Source organism: Mustela erminea, chromosome 11 (genome assembly GCF_009829155.1).
Source record: "Mustela erminea isolate mMusErm1 chromosome 11, mMusErm1.Pri, whole genome shotgun sequence".
In the NCBI taxonomy this organism is placed as follows: Eukaryota; Metazoa; Chordata; class Mammalia; order Carnivora; family Mustelidae; genus Mustela; species Mustela erminea.
This window is the reverse complement of record NC_045624.1, coordinates 103,673,321-103,690,564: the sequence shown is the minus strand read 5'-3', so window position 1 is coordinate 103,690,564 and position 17,244 is coordinate 103,673,321. Positions and strand designations below refer to the sequence as shown.

At 50.0% G+C, this 17,244-nt stretch overlaps 1 protein-coding gene across 1 annotated transcript; it reads right to left on the bottom strand.

Moving 5' to 3' along the window:
* Positions 1 to 373: 373 nt before the first annotated feature.
* INHBA (inhibin subunit beta A) lies at positions 374 to 11,717 on the bottom strand. The gene is made up of 2 exons (XM_032305327.1): positions 10,945 to 11,717; positions 374 to 1,374 (listed from the first exon to the last, which is right to left on the bottom strand). The coding sequence occupies exons 1-2, from the start codon at positions 11,330 to 11,332 to the stop codon at positions 488 to 490; spliced, it is 1,275 nt and encodes a 424-aa protein (XP_032161218.1). The 5' UTR covers positions 11,333 to 11,717; the 3' UTR covers positions 374 to 487.
* Between the last annotated feature and the right edge of the window lie 5,527 nt (positions 11,718 to 17,244).

Here is a 17,244-nt window from a genome sequence, read left to right as displayed (position 1 = left end):
TGATATACACAGAGAGAGGGCCACACAGACATACCTTACAACCTGGGTAACTGGCTCTTCCAAACTCATGGCTTTCTAGATGCTATTTGGGTTGTGCCTGCCCACGTTATTGCAGACTAGACAAGTCGACTTCGAGGCTCACACTGAAAAGGGGACTGAAAAGGAGGAGACAATACTCCCGTGTAAGCAACTGACGTCATCACCTTGATATCAGAAGAAATGAAGGGGGCGCTGTTCTCCCTCTCCCTCCCAATTCCCACCTGGTTCACTGCTTCATCTCTGAGCTCTGGCTAAGGAATTTTTCCACATCTTCCTTCATCTGTTTCAGGTTTTGTTTTTAGTTTATTTTTTTTTTTAATTTCTATTTTTTTTTTTTTTTTTTTTTTTTTTTTTTTGCTTGTTTAACTCAGAAACCTTAAACATTTCTTCATCTTGCCACTGTCTTCTCTGGACCGCTCTGACTCCCCGTCCCCCGGGGCCGGGCGCTCTATGAGCACCCGCACTCCTCCACTATCATGTTCTGAATGTCCTTCTTGATGATGTTCTGCCCATCGTCATAGTACAGCATGGACATGGGTCTCAGCTTGGTGGGCACACAGCACGACTTGAGGTTGGCGAACGGGCTGTGCCCCCGCATTCGGTAGTGGTTGATGACGGTCGAGTGGAAGGAGAGCGAGGACCCCGACGTGCCCGCTATGTGGCTCGGGCACTCGCCCTCGCAGTAGTTGGCGTGATAGCCGGAGGGAGCGATGATCCAGTCGTTCCAGCCGATGTCCTTGAAGCTGACAAAGAACTGTTTCTTACAGCAGATGTTGACCTTGCCGTCGCACTCCAGGCCCCGCCGCCGCCGCCGGTGGGGGTGGTCTTCCGACTGGCGGGCCTGCAGCATGAGGAAAGGTCTGTGGGACTGCTCCTTGTCCTCGTCCCCCCCTGCCCCTCCGTCTGCTCCGTCCTTCTTCTTCCCCTCCCCCTCCTCCTCCTTCTTCTTCTTCTTGCCCAGGAGCACCAGGCTGGCGCCCGTCTCATGGCACTGCTCGCAGGCAATCCGAACGTCCAGGGAGCTCCTGCCCTGGTCCAGCAACCGCTGGATGCTGCTGGACACCGGGAAGATGTGCCAGGTGCTCTTGCGCGCGTCCACCACCTTTTCCGATATCAACACTTCGTTCCTCTCCTCCGCGAAGCCCATCTCCTCGGCGTCCTCCCCTGCGTCCGCGCTGCCCTGCGGGTGCTTCTGCAAGAGCCGGATGGTGACTTTGGTCCTGGTCCTGTTGGCCTTGGGGACTTTGAGGAAGAGCCAGACTTCGGCTCGCTCCACCACGGACAGGTCACTGCCTTCTTTGGAAATCTCAAAGTGTAGCGTTTTCCTGGCTGTGCCTGCGGATGAAAAACAGCACGAGAGAGAGCAGGGACACTCGTTAGTTGTGGGGGGGGGGGGCGTTGAGGGGGGCAGGGGTGAGGGGGGTGGATCAGCACACACTCATCTCAGGCAAGCATGGCGCCTCTGCTGTGGGCCATCTCCGGCAGGGGTCAGCGAGTTAACAGCCCACCGGCCCGCAGAAAGGTGTTGACATTTTTAAATGGTGAAAGAGAAAGCCTATTTTGTGTCATGTGAAAATTACATGAAATTTACACTTCAGTGTCCATAAATGAAGTTTTATGGGACCACAGCTACACTCAGTTCTTTATAGGCTGTCTATGGCTGCTCCTGCCCTCGATCATGGAGCTGAATGGCCACAACAGGGACGGGCTCCGCAAAGCTGAGCACATGTGCTCTGGGCCCTTTCCGGAGAAAGTCTGTCTGTCAACTCCTGGCTCTAAAAAGAAAAGAGCCTAGATCTCAGCCAGTGTCCGGGAGCCTGCGGTGGGGGTGCGGGGGTGCTCTGCGTCTGTTCACTGCTTAATCTCCAATGCATCTTCTATAAAATGGGAATGGCACAATGACATTGGACCCACTTTGCAGCAGGCTTGACGTAACATGGGTGGCTCAGTCGTTAAGCATCTGCCTTCAGCTCAGGTCATGATCCCAGAGCCCTGAGATCAAGCCCTGCACTGGGCTTCCCACTTGGCGGAAAGCTTACTTCTCCCTCTCCCGCTCCCCCTGCTTGTTTCCTTTCTTGCTCTCTCTCTCTCTCTCTCTCTCTGTCAAATAAAAAAGAATAGTAAAATTTTAAAAAAGAAAGAAAGAAAGAAAGAAAACCCACTGTGAGCTCTAGCAAGCTGTCAAAGTGATGCTATTCCCACAGAAATACACAGGCACCCCCCCCATGTAAGTAAGTGGAGCCAGTGCCCATCGAGCTAGCCTCCGCCTTGGCCATGACCTGCCCCACCCCTCTGTTCTTTCTTTCCCGGGTCCCTGCAGCAGGTTTTTCTTGCATTTGGTTCTCCAGCATAGAGCCAGGCCCCTTTCCAATCATTGCTCCATGAAGCAGGTATAAAACAGAAACTATCTGGGATTCTGGGCATGACCTTGACTGCCTCACTTTCACCGCCAGCTCTCTCCCAGTGCCCCGTCCTCTGTGGTGCAGCCACACGGTGTTTGTTCAAGGTCAGCTGTACCGCTACACTTTCTCACCTCCAGGCAGTGACACCTGCCTAGAACACTCCTGTTCCCAACAAATCACCTTCAGTGGCTGCCCTTGCTTGATAAGGGTTCAATCCCTGACCGCCCTGACCCCCCTGCCAATCTGATTTAGGACGCCCCTGGTCTGAGATCCTATCTATCTTATTTACTGTCACGGCCCAGGGTTAACCAGGAACGAGGCAATCGCGTCCTCAGCATCCAGTCATGTTAGATTAAGAGATCCACCTCCCACTGCTGCATCCCCCGTTTTTGCCTCCTTCCCTTCTGAATGCAGCTTAATGAGCCCCAATTACAGCAACTGCTACTAACAGAAAGGAGATCCCCACACTGGCAAGGCAGTTGGATTCAGAGAGCGCGCAGTTCCTGCCTAACTTAAGCCGTTCTCTTTTCTTTCCATAAGCACCTGTGTGTCTATACACGCGGCAACATTTACTGCGAGGAACAGGTGTCCAGACTGGAACGTTCCAATCGAGGAAACAGCTTCCCTCAGTCGCACTTTTACCGCTCGCTGATCTATGAAACATGCCCTCTTTGCCCGACCGCCTCCTGTGGGTACCTGCTGACAACTGTCCAGCGTACACGCATCCCGGACGCAAATTGGAGAACAATGTCGGGGAAGGTCATCTTAGAACTCGCAACTCCCTGGGAGGGTCTCCCTGCCTGGATTTCTATAGCTAACGGAAATCCAGCCATACTTATCACTCTCAGCCCTGAGATGTTTACAGTACTATAAATTTTCGGCACAGTTTCAAGTTCTCTCTGCATCAGAAGGCAGGCTTTTCTGTGCATTGCGCACTGTAGATTCTGTTCTTAATTTAACACACTCTGCATGCTGTGATTCTGATAGTGGTAAATTACTGAGGCCAGGGCCAGGAAAGGCTACATGTGTATACAAAAGATTCTCTGGCATCTTGGTATAAAGTCACTAGCATGTTGGCCTCCAAGGTGGTGGTGCTGGTGGTGGGAGATGGCGGGGTGGAGGGGCTGGGGGAGGTCCCTCTGCTCCAGCCTTGGATCTCTGGCAGGGGTTAAAATGAATGATAAAGCTAGGGTCACGATTAGATCACCAGAGTAGAGAGCAGTTAGAAGGAGGGGAGACTGTCATTTTTTAAGGAACGTGATTTCTTTTCAAGACGTGAAGACAGTATTCCTCTTTGCTAAAAGCTGGTGGGTTTTCTGATATGCTGTTTGGCTTTTTTTGGGGGGGGGCGGGGAAGGGAAGAAAAAAGAGAAGATTCCAGGAGGGAGAGCTTAATGATTTAAATTTAAAAAGACATTCAGCAGCAGATCTGAAGGGGTAGGGTCCTTCTGGAATCTCCCCAAGCCGGGACAGCCGCCCCTGGATGGGAGTGCAGGAACCGCCCTCAGTATCCCTCAGAGAATAGTAACAAGCTACCTGCTGTTCTGAAACCTTACTCTGTGCGGGGTGCCACTGTAAAGACAGAGAGATAGTAGCTGCTAAATTAGAGAAGCCAGAGGGCACGAGTCTGTGTTTTGTTTTTCTAGGAAAGAGTGTGAAACTGGAGACTCTGACTCGTCCTTGGGATGGGAAAGTTCTCTGGGTTTCAGGTAACTCATTCCCACAAGATCCTCTCTGCTTTTCCCCCGGGCTTGGCAGGAGGGGCTGGGGAAGGTAGATAGATGGTCCTTCCTCGGGTAGAGAGAGGATCCCGATGGCAGTGTGGACCAGCCCACGGTGGGCTTTCTAAGAAGCCAGTCCAGAATGTCTACAGAGGCTGGGGGTGGGGCAGGGGCCAGGGTGGGCTAATTGGCTGACTTGATCCAAGGAGCTAGAGTACATGCAGATTGCTTTTGTAGGGGCCAGGGAGGCTGAGGTCCCTGGCTTCCAGGAACAGCCCACAGGACAGCCTCTCATTCCACCAGGGCAGGTTTCTAAGGCATGAGCTAGCCCCACCCCTTCTTCACAAGCAGCTGTACTCGGAAGCAAATGATTTAGTGTTCCTGAGAGAGGATCGTACAAAGAGAGTGCTCATTAGAGGGGGCTCAATCTGTCAGGTGCTGTTATATTAGGATCAGGGAGGCATCATAAAATGACTTTCAACCTGGTCCTGGCTAATAATTAACTGTGTGGCATCGCCCGCGTGTGTGGAGAAGCACAGGGCTGATTTACGCATCGGTTTAATTATCTGAGCTTGAAAAGACTGTTCCTGTATTCACATCTATTGCCTGCTTGCTGAATCTCTCCCCCATATTTCTGACATTTGGATTTTCCCCCTACTAATTGACATGCCTGTCGCCTCCTTCTCCTGGTGTCCATTTCTGGAACTGCTATTTGTATATTGCATGATATTTTATCAGGGAAAAAAAATAAAACAGATCCAATTTCATGAAAATGCTGTTGCCATAATGCTCAGGAGAACAGGGGGAAGAGAGAGATGCAAGTCTTCCTAATGTCTACCTTACATGCAGGTACATTTTAAAAGTTCTATTGTATTTGACTTATTAAACAGTGCAGTGTTTTTTTGTTTTTGTTTTTTTTTCTCTTTTACATTTAGCTTTCATTGCAGAAGGGGGTGGAGAGAATGAGACAGCTAGAAGCTGAGATGATTAATATTTATCAGGGCTGTAGGTTTCAGAAAGATATTACAACCCTCAAATTTCTTAGGTATGAAAAATAGAACTTGTCACTTGATTCTATTCCCTTTATCTGTATCTGACCTAAGAGAGAGTGTTAGACTGCGGTGGTGCTTTGAGAATGCTCCAGTCCTCAAATCTCTAGGCATAGCAACTTGAAAAATGGAAGGAGGTTGCCTGAGGCTGAGGTGTTTAGGATCAATTACTAATCAGTTTCAGGTTTGACTTAACGATCTCCTGCATCAAATCCTGAAATGGAAGCCTTCCCACAATGCTTTGTGAGCAGGTACAGATTAGTTGGTACAGGTGCGCACTGGGTTCCTACATTATTACCTAGCTACCTAGATATAGCTGTTGGCTTTGCTAACCTTTCATTACCTACTCTCTGATAATATTCTTTTCATCCTCTGTGCTATTTTTTCCCTCCCGAGGCTCGTGAGCAAGTCTTGTATCACAGCCTGCTCTGCCTGAGTAATTCACTAAGAAAGTCCCACGCAAACCCATGTGGGTGATAATATTTCATCACTTAAACCTCTATGAGCCCGGTGGACACAAAACCAAGGGCAGAGAGAGAGGTGCATAAGAATGAGTAGGAGGTATAAAGATGGCACCTTACAGGGAAGACCTTTGAAATGCTGCCGGGCAAGGGGTTGCAGCAGAGGAAAGACCAGAAGCTGCAAGGAAGAATCCCCAAAGCACCTTTTTTCCTTTGCTCTCAGAATTTTTCAGATATTTTTAAGAACTCAAGCAGGAAAGCAGGCCTGCCAAGGGTTAAGCAACCAAGCCCCTGGTTGTTCCCATCCCCCACACCAAGACTCAAAATTCTGCTCTTCCTCAAACTCTCACCTCAGATCTGTGGGCATATGAACATTTCCAATGAAATAAGCAACACACACACACACACACACACATACACAGCGTATTTGGTTTGTGTTCAGTTTTGTTTTCCTCACCGGGTTCCTGCTTAAAGCATCCTGCTCTTGTACATAGGGGTAATAATTCCATCTCTAATGTGAATGTGAAAACTCTTGTTGTTTATGGAGGATTTTAACTTGAGATGGGGGAAAAGCCTTGTTGTGAAATGCGGCAGTTACTTCAATTTTGCATTCTGGACCCAGATTTCGCTATGCTTAGATGGTGCGGTCACTGGTGGGAGCATACGGGCAACCAGGTGCGCATGCGTGTCCTCTGAGTCACTAACTCTGCATTTGGACTGTTTCCAGGGGTTTCTGCAGAAGGCAGCAAGTGAGGTCTTAGAGGTGATGCCTCCCTTAACCTGAAGCCGAGGGTTTTGCCTTGGAGCAGAACTACAAGTTTGGTCATAAATTATCTGGATAAGTTTTGTTAGCCTTCCTATTTTTTTTTTTTTTTCTTCCGATCTGCTATTGAATTGTAAATGCCAGGCAACATTCCGGCGTCTTCCATTTCAGTGGTGATGAAATAGAGAGAGAAAGAGAGAGAGAGAGAGAGAGAGAGAGAGGTTTTAGGTTCCGAAAAGAAGTAGAAAAAATTCTTAAGATTCAACCTACAGAAATTTCAGCGACTTCTTCCAAAGTTCCTGAGAACTTTTGCACTTTTGGTTTGGGGTCCAGGAACCGCTGGAGTATAAGGAATTCTGATCGACAGCTCACGCTCCAGTACAGGTTAGCAAAAGGGGCCAAGACAAATACAGGTTTTCATTAAAAGTGCCTGAGAAGGTATGACTCTCAGTTCTCCATATATGAAAGCTGACTTTCTATCCTCTGAGGGCTCCCCCACGCTAACTCCGACCCACCTACGTCACAGGCCCAAACCACGAGGCATCTTGCTTCTTGTTTCTTCTCCCCCATTTGGCTTCCCGCTCAGTTTAGAAACAAACGTATCTTCCGAAGCTGTACCCAGATTCTCACAGCAAACAGCCCTTTCCTCCCTGTTGGAAGTCGCTTGTCATTTGTTGCTGGTGAAAAGCGTTGATAAGACAGGCAAACCAGGCCACACAATGAGGGGAGGTTGAAGGCATTTTGGTCAAAGCCAGGCAGCCACGTCTTAGGGAGAGATGTGTGAGCAGATCAGCGCTGCTGATGATTCATGGTCACACTTCTCCACGCTCTGCTTTGTTTGCTTCTGAAATGTTTCATTCCTCTGTCCTCCACAGAGCTCCGGAATGCTCCCATGTATCACTAGAATGCCCACTTCCTTTCTTCCGTCTCATTTACTGGGTCCCAGAGAGCCATGTTTCTCCCATCCCATAAAATCCTCACGTTTTCTGGAGGATGAGAGGAAGCAGCGGGCAACCGATAGGTACCACGATTTGGGCGCTACAGAATGGGGCTTCCAGGAGCCGAAAATGCCTTTCCCTAGATTAACCGCTGAGGAGCAAAAGTCTTTGGAATGCGCCCTCTTGTGGCCCATCACTTTTCATTATCGAGAGAAGAAAGTGTGTAACCCCTAAAAGCACCCTTCAGTGCAGGGTAACTCGCAGGAAATTTCCTTAGGCTGGCATGAAATCGGTCTGAGTCAGCTCCGGCTTGAGATGACTTTCTTGGGCTGGGGAGAAATAGTCCCCCAAGCCAGCCTTCTTAGACCCCCGTTTGGCAAGTGCATATTTCTAATTCAACCCTTCTGTAATGGGAATCCTCCAAGAGGGGGAGATTTATGTGTTGCTTTCAACAGCACCTGGGCTTAGCGAGCATTATGCATTTCCTGGGGCTTCCTTTGTCTTTCTGTCCTTATCTGTTCTTCAACAAGTGTTGTCAATTGCTATGTTGATTACCATAATCAGCATATAAATCTGGCAGCATATGGAGACTCGGTAATATGCTGTTACTGTACACTGACCAGATATTGTCACAGATCACAAGAAGGTAAAATAAGATAGAGCCATTGAGAAGGCCACTGATTTCAGCCTGGCTGACAATTACACAGAGAGCGCACTTGACCCTACCCATCCCTTCTTCTCCTTTAAGGTCTTCAGGTAGACACAGAGCATTCCGTGCCAGCTGTCCTGAGAATGCAGTCATCTTGGGTGACATGTGTTACAAAAAAATAATTTTGATCTGTTGGGAGAAATTTCAGGGGGTCAGGGTGCAATTCCTCACCCCTGTTAGTAACAACAATTCCTAACCCCTGTTAGTAACAACTCGTATCAACTTTACAAAGATGGGGCACCTTCCACCTGAGCCCAAATGGGACAAACTCAGTTCCAAGAGTTCTAGGCACTTGAGTTTTTGGTGGCCCCTCACTGCTGGGCCACATCATGGGCTTTAGTTAACCATCAAGAGGGGTTGAGGCAAAAATTAGACATGAAACCCCCAACCGGGGAATCTTAAGTTTGAAAGACACATCTATGGGTATGCCTCTGTGGCCCCGGTCTCGGTGGCAGTGACTCACAGCCTTCCATGCTGTACAAAAAAGAGTTTGTGGAGGAAAGAAAAATGAATACCGTCTGCTATTCTCCAAGTTCTTACATTTGAAATAGTTTGAATATCATTAAGGTTGAGTTATTACAAAAGGAGCAAGACATTTTTGTATAGTCAGATGATAAAACTCTTTACTGGTTGGCAAAATCAGCAACAAAATACTCATCTGGCACTCCTCTTGGAGAATCAGCTGCCCAGATAGCAATCATTAATTCCGCGAAATCCTAGTAAATCAACCTGAAGTTGACGTGCGAAACTTCTCAGATGAGAAAAATAAGTAAGTGTGTCATAAACCTTCTCTGGGACTCCAGCAGCTCACCCGAAGTCGAGTTGTAAACTCAACCAGGAGAAGTTTTCCATTACAAACCTTAAACTGGAGTCAACGCGTGAGTCCAATGAATCACCTTTTAAAAAAGTAACTCAATTTCTTTTAAACTAAACACCTAATGGGAAAGAAAAATGAAAAAAAGGGCAAGATTTCCTATAAATGAGAAAAAGACGGCCTCTGAGATGAAGGCCATAAGTAAGAAAGAATGTAAAAGGTCAAATTCTTTCACTGCAGAACCTCTCAATGCCAAGACCGGGATTTGCTAGACAAGTCAGCTAGGTCAGGAAGCAAGGCTTTCTCCAGCATCAGGTGTATGTTAATAGTGGTCCCAGGGAATAGGTATACTTAGTCATCTGACACGGGTAAGGCCAATGGAGTAGGGCCTGAAATTCAAGCCATCATGTGTAGTAACTGGTATATAAAAACCTATACGGGTTCCCTTTGTATCAGCACAGGGAGCAGACAGACCTCTAGACTACTGGAATCCGTTCCCCTCCATGGGACTGAATGTCAGTAAAGCACTTTCTTCCCTGCCCTGCCATCAGGAAAGGTGAGTGGCAAGGTGGAAACGCCAACCTGACTTGGTCTCCTCAATAAACTTTAACAGATAAAGTTCTAAGGATCATGTCCTTTGGGGCCTGCATCTAGAAAGAGCTTTAGAGAAAGAGAGCCCTTCTTTGAAGAGAAGCTTCTGGTGTGAGAGAGAGAGAGAGAGAGAGAGAGAGAGACTGTCCTGCCAGGAAGCTTGTAGGACAGCAGGGCTTCTCTCACCAGGGAAGCCAGGAAGCCAAGCAGGCTATCTGCTCCCCAAAAGGATGCCCAGGTCTGGCAGGGTTTTCTTGAAAACAGAACATCTGAGTCAACAGGTTTTCAGGATTGGAAATTCTGAGTGTTGCCTTAATTGTTTATACTGCTGCGGCAAACTTTTAAACAGAAATGCTGGGAGTCCCTGCACGTACTTTACTGGCCATATGCTCCACCAAACAAAACAATGGCATTCCTTTCACATGGGTTTGGCAAGGGATATGATTCTTTAGGCTGGCATTACCGTGAAAGTAACAGGGTATGAACACATCTGTGTGCTGGGGCGTGCACGGGCTTGCCGCGTGCGAAGGGTCTGAGTCCCCTAACTGTAAAAATAATCTGCCTCCACGTCTGTGGCCACACTTCTGACAGGTATCTGTCTACTCAGCAACAGGTTCCTGTGGTCCTGAGCCAATGATTGGAACCTATTAAAGTTCTTCCTCTTAAGGATTGAGTGAGAGTTCAGCGTAGTATCTGAAGCACTTTGTCAAGGTTGCATTCCTTGGCAGAGAGCTCTTAGTAACTTTGCAGAGAACAAAACTCTCTTTTGGTGGTGGTGGTGGCGGCGGTTGCTGAGAGAGCAAAAGTCAGTGTTCCAAAAGTGACTGCCGGCTCAGTGTCAGCTGTCCCCCAAAGTCCCTCTTCCCTGCCTGGAAGGTGATGCCTGTGCTCCCGGAAGACGGAGTTTCTGAAGGGAGAAGGGGCTGTCACTAATCAGAAGCATGCCCTGCTTCCCCGGTGTGGCCCCTGGCTGGACTTTTAAAGGGAAGGTTCGCTGGAAGACAATGACTTCATCTGTGCCGTTCCCCGCGACCCCGCACTCCGCGCACGCCCCCCCCCCGAAACTTTGGATGCGGTCCGGGGGCCTCCTGGACCCCCTCCCCCCGCACCCGCAGACGCCCGGGCTCCCCCTCGGGGCTGCTCCGAGCCGGTTCCCGAGGCAGGGCGAGCGAGCCGCGGGCACCGCGGGCGTCCAGACGCAGCCCGGCCCTCGCAGCTCGCTCGGGGCGACCGGCCGAGTTCAGCAAGTGCGAGCGAGCCGCCCGCGGCCGGGGTCGGGTTAGAATCCCGTGCGGGCGCAGCCCGCTCCCCCGCCTGCCCTCCGGCCGCCGCTGCCGCCGCCGGCGCCCGCGGCCGAGTGACCTCCCCGGGGCGCCCCGCCGCCGCCGCGGGCGCAAGTTCCTCTCGGCCCGCCGGCCCGGGGCGCGCCGCCCCCACCCGCGAACGCCCGCACCGACCTGATTCCGCGAACGTGATGATCTCCGAGGTCTGCTCCATGAGTTCATTCATTTCTGCCCTCCTGCCGATGTCATCCTCTATCTCCACGTACCCGTTCTCCCCCACTTTGCCCACATGGAGCTTTCGGATGGCGTTCAGAAGCGCCGCCTTGGGCACCGGCTGCGTGACTTCGGGTCTCTTCTTCAAGTGCAGCATGTTCAGAATGTGCTTCTTGACGGCCTCCACCATCTCCGGCTGAGAGTTGGGCACGTCCTTTGGGAGGGCGGCCAGCGCGCAGGACGGGCAGTCGGGGGCCGCGCCGTGCCCCTCGGATCCCGGGGTGGGGGAGCTCTTCACTATAATCCAGCAACTCGCCAACAGAAATCCTCGCAGCCAAAGCAAGGGCATCCTGGCAGCAAAAGTTGTTGTGATTGCCTTTTTAAAAGGCCCTGCTTTTCCTCCCCCCTCGCGCACAGGTTTTGTTGTTGTTGTTGTGTTGTGTTGGTTTTTTTTTTCTTTCTCTCTCTCTTTCTTTTTTTTTTTATTTTTTATTTTTTTCCCCCTTCTCCTCTTCAGCAAATTCTCTGGAACAAGAACAAAAAGTTTTCTGTGAAGTTTTGTTTGCAGGTTCCCTCTCGGAAGGCAGTCAGTGCTGTAGGTTTGTGGCTGTCAGGGAGGAGAGTTCTGACTGTCTCCGAGTAAGAGAGAAGGAGGGAGGGAGGGAGGGAGGGAGGGAGGGAGAGACAGGGTGGGGGGGGACAGACAGAGACAGCGAGAGGATGGGAGGGAGAGAGACAGGGAGAAAGGGAGAGAGAGGAGAGAAGGGGGGAGAGGGAGAGGGAGGGAGGGAGGGAGAGAGGGAGGGAGAGACAGGGAGAGAGAGACGGGGAGAGGGCGCAGGAGGGGGAGAGAGGGAGAGAGAGAGGGAGAGAGAGAGGGAGAGGGAGAGGGAGAGAGAAGGAGAGAGAGAGAGAGAGAGGAGAGAGAGAACGATTGGTCCTAAGTGAGTGCGTGAATGGGCGAGGGAGGGAGTTTGTGAGTAGAGGCTGTGATTAGGAAGGGGAGGGACAGCCCGTTTTCTGACAGGCTGCTTTCCTTCTGCTCACTGTTCCCTCACACACACCTCTCTTCAGATATCACCATTCTCGGGAGTTCTACTTTCCCTTCTGAAAGAAATCCTCCTAATTTTGTTCTACTTCCCTCCCCCCTTTCTTTTTCTTTCTCTGCCCAGTCCCCTTGCTTCACCTTCTTCCTCTTTTGGAGGGGAAAGGAAACCCCACTGGAAGGCACTGTCCCAATCTCCTGGGATGACTAGGTTGAAACGCTCTGCCCCCAGGGCCCTCCACCCCGCAGCTCTAGGTGACACCCCTCCCCCACCCCGCACCCCGGCCCCTGCCTCCTGAGGCAAGGCCAGGGGTTCCTGGAGGTGGGCAGACAGGTAGTGGGGGTCAAGGGCAGAGGGGCTGGGGAGCCACTGGGTCTGCCAGCTGGTGAGAGGGAGTCCTGGAGGTTGCCGGCTTCCCATTCATTCATATTTAAATGTTCAGGGTCACCCGCTCTGGTTGGGGATCTGAGGGAACGGAGTAGAATTGCTGTCTAGGGTCATCTCAGACACTCTACTTCCCCCAACTGCAAAACGCAACCAGGCACTGAAGGATTCACAGGGAATATTCTACCTGCTCCTGTCACCTGAAACTCTCTCCCCTCTCCCTAACCGCCGCCGCCCCCTTCTGCCCTGCGCGCGCAGACACACACACACACACACACACACACACACACACACTACAGCCCACCACCTCCAGCCCGGACTTAACAGATAAAATGCAAAGTTCATTTGGCCTTTCCCACATTATTTCCTACAAACAGTGTTCTCCTAGGACTTGGATAACTGGTCCCAGGGGAAAAGACTCTCCAAAATATATTGGCCAATGATTTCCTCTGCCCTGTGAGACTTTTTCAGCCTGCCTCCTACCCTGTCCTGGACCAACGTGTTCCTGGACTGGGCCCCTTGATGGCTCCTTTATCCCCCCAAAGGAACAGCACAGATGAAATCATCATGGATTTCAGCGTTCACAGAAAAAGAAAAATGTGAATTTTTAAACAATGCCTCTCTGAGTTTTTTTTATTCTCCCCCCCACCACCCTTTTTTCATTTTCTGTCTTATTGCTTTTATCATGCAGAAGTATCTTTAAGAAGTCCATCTGTTAAAGCTTTCCTTCTCTCTCGGTTTCTTTCCCACACATAAGCCCTCAGTTTCTGTAGATATAGTCAGCTTATATCTGACACCTAGTGTGTTCAGAGTTTTGTAGTTAAGCAATGAGCTCTGGGTGGAAAAAGTTAATAAATATCATTACTACAAGCCTAGGATCTGAGGGCAAGAGGAGGAGGGTGAGGAAACTGTGACATTAAGGTAAAATTACAGTTTGCAGAGATAACAATGCTTTTCTGAATCTGACACCCTGTCCCCCTTTTCCAAAACAATTACTTGCAAGACTTTCTCTGTTCCAAGCCACCTATCACAGTTTGGGATTTCTTCTCCAGGAACATCAATTACTCTGCTCTTCTTCTTAAGACCTGGTCGACATTCCTTAAAGAGTCTAATTTTTTATTTTTTTTAAAGTAGGGGTAATGGTGATAGAGAATGGGGAGGGGGCAGCTGCGTTATAACCCGTTAATCAAACATCTTTGAAATACAAAACTTAACATAATCTACCGTATTTGGCGTCACATGTACAGCACCCAAAGCATTTTGTAGCCCAATTAAATTTTACACGAGAGTCTGAAATAAAATTCTAGGTCTAATGACTCCAAACAACTCAGAGGGTCCTAAGAGCCGCACGGAGATAAGGGCAGCTTATCAATATTTGGATCCCCTCTGTCTGTGTGTGTGTGTGTGTTCCCTGAATTTACTGGTGGTGAGTGGAACTCTTAAAAACAGCTTTCTCTGTGGCATATGTACTTGTCTATAAGTGCTGAGTGGGTTGAATACACACGCCGTCTATTTGCATGTTCTACTATTAAAAGCTGTATTAAGCTGCCTGGATCATATCAAAGGTACAAATCAACAACGTGCCTGGAAAAGCAGTAAGTAAATTCCTTCCAACCTTTCGAACTCTGCATGTGTCAAGACCTCCTAAGTAAGAGTTAAAAAGCATTACCTTTCCGGTCCTCTCTCTTCCACCAGCAGACTCTTGGATCATGTGGTAAGAGCTGTCTGAGGAGTTCCTCTTCATGGTTTTGGCACTCTGAAGTTTTATACTGTACTACTTCTTTGCACACTCACACATTGGTACCACTCAAACAGAGGAGGGCTGGGGCTTTGTTTGGGATTGGTTAGAATCAGCATGACATCAGCAGATGACTGGTTTTTCCAGTGTGAGACATATTTCATAATTCATTATCTAATGGAAAGCCTTTCTTGGCTGCTGGGACACTACTTGGTGATCACCGAGAGCCAGGGAAACCTCTGACCGACTAGACTACCTTTTAGAAAAACACTGACATTGAACAGCTAGAGCTCCCTGAGTGTCCAGCTTCCAACTTTTACTGCTCGAGCACACACTTCTCATTATATTCAGGTTCAGTTTTATGTCTTCACATAAAACATCTGTTACTTCATGAAGTTGCCTCTATTTACAAAGTATTTTATTGTTTCTTACAGGGAAGAAAATTTGCAGTGCTCTTTATGGGGATTCTGATTTTACTTTTTAAAATAAGATCCTTCACGGAGGGGAGAAAAAGGGGAAAATATGTTTACCTATATGAGAATGGTCTGCCTTCCCTGACTTACACTATGATTTTACGTCTTGAAATTGAATGTCTGCTTCATGAATCACATATCACTCAGAACTTGGAAAATACTCATTCTCTGCTAGTGAACTTTGTACCTATCCTTCCCAAGTCTTTAAGAATCCCAATCCAACTAACAGAGAAAGAAAGCAAGCTCACACATCATTCTTCTTTATCAGAACTGCCAGTCCTGTGATTTCTAAGTTGTTGCGAATATAACATGAGATTAATGAAAAGAAACAAACGTTCCTTGGAATAGGAGTTAAGATGGTGAGAGTTTCTGTTGGGGGAGAGGGTTGCTAGCAAGGCTGAGAAATAACACAGTTGGGAGGAATCTTCAGACCAGCACAGTGGGGAAGGGTTGTTTGAAGGAGCAAAGCTGAAGCATGAGCCGGGACTCATGACAAGTTGAATAAAATGTGCAAAATTGGGAGCTAATGAAAGCCATATGACCAGATATGTTGTTTTGTATGCAGGATTTAACATGCATAAAATAAACTTTTCACTGTGCCCACAAGCAAAATATAGAGGCTCTGGCCTCCTGATGTGTAGTTGGAGAAGGTTCCTTTAGGACACCAAAAGTTTGCTGTGTGGGAGGGTCTGCCTTGGCTAAGCACATAGAGAGTGTGGATGGTGAGTTGTGCATTGGGGTGGGGGGGGTAGTCTAAGAACTGCATATGCAGAAATAAAGTAAGAAATTAAATCATTAGGTTGTAGAAGAACAGAGGGAGTCTGGGAAGGAAAGATAGAGACAGGATCGGTGCTGGTTAACTCCAAAACTCCCTGCCAATCAGTTTGGAATCGGAGGGAGGGACTCAACCTCTATGGAAGAGCCTTTCTGATGAGCACTCCTGGACAGCCCTGGCAGGCAGGGCCTCTGAAACCCCCTGTCCCCCCACCCCCACCCCCAGGCATGAACCCCGGTGTCCTGGAAATACTATCGTGTTTATGACTTTGGGGGCACAAAACAAACCCAGATCAGACAGACCCTGTTCCATGGTTTGCTACCCACAGAACCTCAGCCCTCAGTGTCTCGGCCTATCAAGTGGGATCCACAATACTCAACTGCAGGGTTTAGGGCATGCTCAGAAGATCGCAGGTGATACTCTTTTGGAGATGCCTTGGGGGCTTTCTGTCCACATTCGTGTCCCAGAAACGTGTAGAGCCCCTTCTAGAGGAGCGACCTTCTTCTACATGTGTGTGTGACTCAGATCGAGTTGGCCCCCGGATGCCACCGAGGTGCCCACTTACCGGGTCAGCCCACCCGCAGTGATGTCATCCTCTACCTGAATCCCCAGCCTTAGAGCTGAGCCACGCTGGAAATGCCTCCTCACTCCGGGGAAATTAAGGTGGGGGCGGGGGGGTGGGGGCCTAGAGGACGCAGGCAGGTTAAAACAACTTGGGTCGCATCTCGTGGACCGGGAAAGAGCTCTTGCCTGCCGAACTCAGGGCCCAGGGGTCAGCCCAACTCCTGACAAGCATCTCCTTTTCCTGCCTCGGTTTGGTTTCTCTTTCACTTCCGGCCCCCTCCCCCCGCAGCGTCCCCACGCCCGGCCCTGCGGTCCCCGCTGCTCGGCCTGCTACTGTACCTTGAGCAACACCTGCTGGCAGCTCCCAGGGATCACGCCGGAACGCGGCCGCTGCTCGAGCCCGGCTCGCGGCGCCGGAGTCTGGGCCAAGCCGCTCCGAAGCGGCCGCCTCTATTTTTACCCCGAGCACCAGCAAGGGCAACTTCTTTTAAGAGCAGCTCTTGATTTTTCCCCCCTTTTGGCAGCTAAAGAATTCAGCGAAGGGGGAGAAAGGGGGGGGGGGAATCACTATTCAGTGAGTGCAGCTGGGAATCTCTGAACCCAGCCCTCGGTGCCAGGGTCGGAAGCACGGCCGGGGTCAGGGACCAGCGCGGGGACCCGCGGGAGGGCGGCGGCGCGGGCAGGGGCGCGCGGGGAGCGCTCACGCCCCACGAGCTGTCCCCTTCCCCCGCGTGGAGCTGGGTCCGACCCGCTTCTGCGCTAGCACGGTGGCCCGCTGCCACCGCGTTTTCCACCTAGTGCAGGCGGCCTGATTTACTGGCGACTTCACAAAGCTCCCGACTACTCGCCCGAGCGCTTGCAGGGGCTCTGTTCTCGCCTCGAGGAGCGGCCCCTGGAGAACCCGGCGGAGCAGCTTGCTGCGAGAAGGAGCCGGGAGGGAAACTGTGGTACCTTATTTTACTGTAATTGCAAAAGGCACGATGTGCCAGAGATTTATATTTAGACGTTGTATGTTTCTACTTTTATGTAAATGGAGCAATTAGGGCCCGTCTTGCTGCTGCTAACTCCAGTGCTTGTGCCTTGCTGGGGAGCTGGTGTTTTCAATCACAATTAGTGAGCTGGTCAAAAAACAAAGTTCATTTAAGGATAAGAGCTCAGTGGTGGGAAGAGAGGAGAGACCGGCGTCCCCGGGGGCCTCCCTGTGGCCTGTGGTGCCACACACCTTAGGGCACGGCTAACTTATAGTGGTGTTTACCCGTGGCAGCAGCTGTCCCCGTACAA

Bases quoted from the DNA above. Each gene is read 5' to 3' on its own strand.
- INHBA (XM_032305327.1), bottom strand. From the start codon at position 11,332: ATGCCCTTGCTTTGGCTGCGAGGATTTCTGTTGGCGAGTTGCTGGATT. The intron at 1,375-10,944 runs GTCGGTGCGGGC...TTTCATCCGCAG, and splicing joins CATCACGTTCGCGGAATCAG to GCACAGCCAGGAAAACGCTA.